Here is a 6,163-nt window from a genome sequence, read left to right as displayed (position 1 = left end):
ACCAAAGTCAAAGGGATGAGAAAGGCCTATTATTATCAAGCTGTCAACCAAAACCTCTGGGTCAAAAATACGATGGCACTGTGTAGAGAAGATTTGGGACCAAGATGTAAGCTTTTCTAACACTTTCTAAAATGTGCTAGATAAAAGCACCTTTTTTTTTTTCTTCATTCCTAATGAGCAAAAAGGGCATGAGAACAGAGCCTTTGTTCATTCCTTAAAAAAAAAAAATTAATGTCCTCAAGGAAATCAACCTGTTTCCTTGAAACCAATCAAGATAAAATACAACTTTATCCTTCTCAAATGCCAAACCCACATTATGTACCACGATGAAACTTCCTTAAGACTTTTGTCAATACAAATCTAAAATAATCTAAAACAGATATTCATACTTACATTAAGCTCAATATTTAAAAGCTGAATTTATTAGTGCACCAGACTTTGTTGCAGATTCAACTGTGTGCCTACTGGCCAGTTTAATATCCTGCTTTTCAAAAAAATGTTAATTTGAGCCTTTCTTCCTTTAAAAAAAAAAGGCGGTTTTCATCAAAGTTAAACCCATGATAACTTCACCAAAAACATCTCTAACAAAAACGAAATGCTTAAAACCATTACCCTGATTTATTCTTACAGCTATTCAAACTCTGTGATCACAAAAGCACATAATTGATGGTGTTGGCAGACCGGGTCTCTGCCATCTCCACTCACTCCTACAATAGTTCTTCATAGCCTCATTCTGTCCACCAAAGGACAAGGGCCTCACCATGGTGCTGATGGAACAGCTTAGCTCTGGTATTTCCAGTGCTTGTTTCCTTAAAACTTGTTATTGCTCTAAACTGCATGGGTAAGTGACAAAATGCTTTTGTAGACTGGTGTCCAAAGAACACATTAAGGCAAAATTTATTTCACTGATAACCCAGACAGTGCTGGTTTCTTACTATAATAGTAAAGAGAAAGTTTTATTTTTTCTTCCAATTTAGGACAATTTTCTCACCAATACTGTCAACACTGTATCAATGGGCATTTAATGTGAAATGACTCACCATTTTACTTTAAAAAGAGTGTCTCTTCCTTCCAACTCCTTATCACTTTTTAAAAATGCCATCTTCACTAAACCATTAAAATTTCACATATTACCATTACTAATCTTTAAAACCCCAAGACCAGCAGTTTGGTTACTCACTTGTGCAAAAAAAAAAAAAAAAAAAACTGTTACGTAACTTTTTTTCCTGGGAAAATAAACACAATACTAACACTTAGCAATCTGTCCAACTTTGAGTAAATTTTGATCATAAATCCTCCAGCTACATACAATGACTGAACTTTAAGCATAAGTATTAGTAAACAGACCTAAATCTTCTCTTTTTAAATAGTCAGGTCAGCTGCTTTGTCCAAGCAAGTTTTCTGAGCTATTCATCTCTCATGCAGAAACGCAAATCTGATCCAATTGCTGCTCTCTCCATATACATTTCAAATAAACCCTCTCAGATTGCAGAGTGAATTTCATTTTACCACCTGACTCTCCTAGGTGACAGCACGACACCATCTTGTAAAACTTGATACAAAAATTAGTGCTGACTAGACCTAACATACCACCCCCATTCTGGGGAGGAAAAATGTGGACTGAATAGAGTTGTTAAAAAATAAAGCTGTCCCAAGCAGTGGTCAGGCAGTGCAGTTTGGCAGGACAACTTTTCCTGTGGCAAACCATGGCTTGGTGTACCAGCAGAACAACGGCTTTCCATTATTCCTCTGTGACTCAATGAGTCAGACCCTTCTGCATCATTAGCACTTACGACATAATAACTGCAGAGGTAGACCTTTAGCAAAGGCTTAAAAACAAAGACCACAACAGGCATTTTTAATTTTAAAGAATTTTAATACAAACTTAATATAAACTATTTCAGTCCTTCTTAACATGTAAGACACTGACTCAAAATACTTTTATACCGTTTTTTCAAGTATTGCACAATATAGGTACAAAATTAATATTTACGATTACATTTTCTTCCATAATATATAGCAAAAATCTTTAAACCTTTAACAGAAAATACATTTTTTTGAAAAAGCAAATATTCGTACATTTTAATTCCACCACTAAAGGAATATCCTGTACACAATTTTTAGAATAGTTGATGTCTTTAAGATGGATATTTTACAATTTCAGTAAAAAAAATACAACATGAAGCTGCTGCTGTCACAGATCACTGTAGTAAAAAGATATAAATGCAATACCATGTCGTAGAAACAATATATATATCCTCTGATATTTTACAAACTTTGTACTAAATTAAATTATACAATTAGAAAAGACCAATAAACCCACTTATTAGTGCCAATTTTTTATATATATATAAAAAAAAATCAGCCATGTCCTTGCTATATCTTAAATACTGTAAGAGGCCATATCTGAGAGTATACTTTAAAATATACAGTCAGTATAAAATAACTTTGTGCTTGGTTGGCAAATGAAAAATGACGCACGTTTTATTTTTGTAACCAAGCTTGAATGTATCCTTACTACTAGCTTAAAAAAAAAATCTCAAGGAGGTATTAAAAAAAAAAAAAACCCCTTGGGCCGTGCATTTGAACGTGTACGATACATTTTTGCTTTTTTTAGTTAGCCATAACAGGCTGGAATTGCTGGTTAGAATACTGCATGTTATTTAAACTAAAATTCAAGCCATCTACAAAAGACTTCTCGTTGAGGCCGCCATAGGCTGCAAACACATCAAAGGCATTACTGTACTGGAGAGGACTGAGGTTAAGGGGGCTGTCACCTGGGAACATTCCATTGGTGCTACCTTGACCCTGCATATTAGGAAAAATAAATTCCTTGGCATTAGGAGAAAGAGCAGAGGTTTTCTGCTGCTGTTGCTGCTGCGGTGGTGGTGGTGGCAGCGGAGGCTGGGATGGCTGCTGCTGCTGCTGGGGCGGCTGCTGGCTACCCAGCCCAAGCCCATACAGAGAGTGCACTGAGGAGGAAATGGCTTTCTGCTTCAAGAGGTCATTCACATTCAAGCCGAGGTTGATAGGAGAAGTACGTGCAACCTTGTTGCTACGGCCACTATTCTTCATTTTGGTGGAGCCAAACTTGGTGGCAGCAAAAGTGGCAGTGGTAAAGGTTAAAGGCTGAGTGGACCGGGGCATGAAGGTAGGGCTTACAGCAGCCGAGTGACCAAAGGGAGGTGATGGCGAGCTGGACACTGATGAGGCTGGGTCACTTATGGGCATAAAAACCTGGGCCTCTGGGTTAAAGCTGTTTTTGATTTCCTTATCCAACTCACATCCATTTTCATTATTATCATCCACATAAAGCACCTTCACTGGTCCCTTTTCACCAATCTGGTAGGAAACCTCAAATGGGTCGATCCAAACACTAAGATCTTGTGGCAGGTTGCCGCGAACATCATCAATGTCCAAACCACTCTCTTTGGATGCTTGTTCAATCACTGGGTCCACTTTCTCCCCTATATGTATACATCTAAACCCTGATCCTTTGTATGGCTTTTCAGGATACCAGTGCCCTTCATATTTCTTCTTAAGAAGTCTTTCAAGCTCTTCACCAAAAATGTTGACACGTCTCCTGGGAAGTTTATTGTACAAATATGAAATAATAAAATTTAGTGCTACTTGGATTTCAAGCTGCATAGCTGCTATGCCACAAAATCAGGTGTTTCAACCCCCTCGCCAAAAAATAAAAATAAAGTGTTCAGTTTGTGGCAGAGAAACAAATTTTCATTCAAAGTGCTGGTATTAGTAGATTATCCTTCACCTTGAGTGGGTCTTGTTCCTTAAAGAAAAACAAAACAAAACAAAAGCAAACATATCCAAGTAAGATAAATATAAGTCCCAATATCTTCTTAGCCCCAGAATAATCTCACATCTGAAAATATTCAATAGCCTAGAAAGTCTGAAAAAATAATCAGAATAAAATAAAGAATATGCAATAGAAAATTGTTTATTAAAGTTCAAAATCTCATGGGAAAACTCAGGATTTACTGTTACAATATTTTTAAACCCTATTACTGTTTCTGAATAGACTTCTAAAAACAAAACTATCTCCAAAATACGTGGAATATTCCTTCTTTTTCTTCAATTATGACAAGAATATTTACTGGAAGCGATTCTCAGTATATGTATCTAGACATGCCAGTTTTAGAAGTTGGTCATAAATTTCCCGTTTCTTTTCATCAATTTAAAGACCTCCTTCATTTCAGTTCATTTTGGATCTATACAGTTTAAATCTGCTTTATCATAAAATTCAGAAATTTGAGAAGTTAGGAAAATTATCTTAATTTCCAAAGTACATAATGCTACAATTAAAGGTACTAAATGCTAAATGAATTGTCATTCTAGTAAATGATAATTTTAAACCAAATTATCCTATACAGTTGCAGTCTTAAAACACACTTACGGCCACATAACGTAATAAGCTAGCTTCTCTGCGCTTTTGTTTTTCAGTGTGTATTTTTCTAAATCTGAAAATATCTCTTCGGCAACAAGTATTAACAAAAGCAACAATTAATTTCAAAACTCTATTGATTACTCTGTTTAAAGGGCAGAGTTTCTGAGTTTTATCCTGACTTTAAAAACCACCTCCCTCCCCTTCACGATAAGAGAACAGCCGGAGAGGCTTGTATGATAAGGTCGACCTTTAAACGTTTGCTGGGTCAGCACTGGGTGGGGATAAGAAAAGATCAAGGGCAAACAGAAGATATTTGCAAAAGGGATCTATTTGTACACTAAGGGTGATTAAAGAGGACATTTTAAAAATCAAGCTGGTCTTAACCCATCTGTTCCATTTTCCATATTCGTAGTGACAAAGGGAAAAGAATCCCTGGCTGCCCCCAAACTACAAACACTTTCCAAGCCCGAGTGTCGGCAAAGGCAGCTGATGAAGCCAAATCGCGTGAAGGTGCATCCGAGCGAAATTCAGGCTCGGGGGAAGGTAGTTGGAAAGCAACGCCTTAAGACAGGAGTGTGAACAATTACATAAACAGCCAGTCGGGTCTCATTAGATTTCTGCTCACAGCCCTCGGAGCCCAAGCGCTACAGCAGCAGCAGCAGCAGCAGCAGCGACAGCGAGAGGAGGTGGAGGAGGAGGAGGAGGAGAGTACAAATCTCCCCGGAGGAGGAGGAAGGCCGCGGAAACGGGAAAGCAAGCTCTCGGGGCCGGTCCGCGGGCGGGAGCTGGGGGTCGGGAAGCTGGGGGCCGGGGAGCTGGCAGGTCGGGTGGCCGGCCGCGGGGGTCAGCGCTCCCCTCCCCCCGCCGTAACCTGACCCGCCGCTCCCCCCCGCCCCCCGCCCCCCGCCCCGAGCGAGGCTCCTGGGACCCGGCCAGACCCGGGGGAGCACCGGCTCCCCGACACCGTTTTCGGCCTCGGCGACGGCGGCCCCTGACCCTCCGGACCTCTGCGTCCCCCACCCCCCGATTCCCCGGCCACCCGCCCGGACCCAGCCCCGGTGCCTCAGCGCGCCGTGGCCCCTCGGAGCCGCCTCGGGCCGGGCCTCGGGCGCCCCTCCCCTCGGGTCCCGGCAGCTGCCCCTCCGCGGCCCGGGCCGCGACGCCGTCGTCCCCGAGTCCCGGAGCTCGACGACGCTGCAGCCCCTTCTCCAGGTGCCTCAGCCCGCGGCCAAGTGATACTTACGGGATGCTTCGGGGCTGCTTCCACCTCGGACGCGGCCGCCCGGCAGGGGAGAAGGGGCGGCAGGGCGGGGACACGGGGACGGCCGGGAGCGGCGAGGTGAGTGCGAGACGGCGGAGGGGGCCGGGGAGGAGGACGGAGACCTCGGGGAGGGCCTCGGGAGCTCGCGGTCTTCTGGCTCGGGGTGGCGGGGACGGAGGCAGGCGAGCGCACTCACTTCTCTACACAGCCCGGTGCTGCGGCCCAGCGTCCCCGTAATACGCCCACTCCGCACCGGGCCAGAGTTTCGCTCCTTCTGCCGCGGCGCGCGCCCCGCCTCTCGTTTTATAGCCTCCTCCCTGCCCCCATCCCTCCCTGGGGGCGCGCGCGCGCGGCCGCGTCACACAGCGCTGGGCGGTGTAACCATTCCCCTCCCTCCCACCAGCTCTGGGTCCCTCGCCGGCTGGCTCCACCCCTGCCCTGCCCCCCGACGCCATTGGCCAAGTCCCGCCTGCCCACGTCCTGACGGGCGGTGGGGA

At 43.8% G+C, this 6,163-nt stretch overlaps 1 protein-coding gene across 2 annotated transcripts; it reads right to left on the bottom strand.

Annotated features, from left to right (window-relative positions):
- Window positions 1–1,912: 1,912 nt before the first annotated feature.
- TOB1 (transducer of ERBB2, 1) lies at window positions 1,913–5,932 on the bottom strand. Of its 2 annotated transcripts, none has more exons than XM_049860733.1 (2): window positions 5,863–5,932; window positions 1,913–3,790 (listed from the first exon to the last, which is right to left on the bottom strand). In XM_049860733.1, the coding sequence occupies exon 2, from the start codon at window positions 3,646–3,648 to the stop codon at window positions 2,614–2,616; it is 1,035 nt and encodes a 344-aa protein (XP_049716690.1). In that variant the 5' UTR covers window positions 3,649–3,790; window positions 5,863–5,932; the 3' UTR covers window positions 1,913–2,613. The 2 variants fall into 2 exon arrangements, with proteins under 2 accessions (XP_049716690.1, XP_049716689.1); XM_049860732.1 differs by having other exon boundaries at window positions 5,649–5,931.
- Between the last annotated feature and the right edge of the window lie 231 nt (window positions 5,933–6,163).

The sequence above is a fragment of the Elephas maximus genome, chromosome 19, assembly GCF_024166365.1.
Source record: "Elephas maximus indicus isolate mEleMax1 chromosome 19, mEleMax1 primary haplotype, whole genome shotgun sequence".
Lineage (NCBI taxonomy): Eukaryota > Metazoa > Chordata > Mammalia > Proboscidea > Elephantidae > Elephas > Elephas maximus.
Note: the sequence above shows the minus strand (reverse complement) of the source record. Positions and strands in the feature narration are given on the sequence as shown.

Coding starts and splice junctions, on each gene's coding strand:
- TOB1 (XM_049860733.1), bottom strand. CDS start 3,648: ATGCAGCTTGAAATCCAAGTAGCACTAAATTTTATTATTTCATATTTG.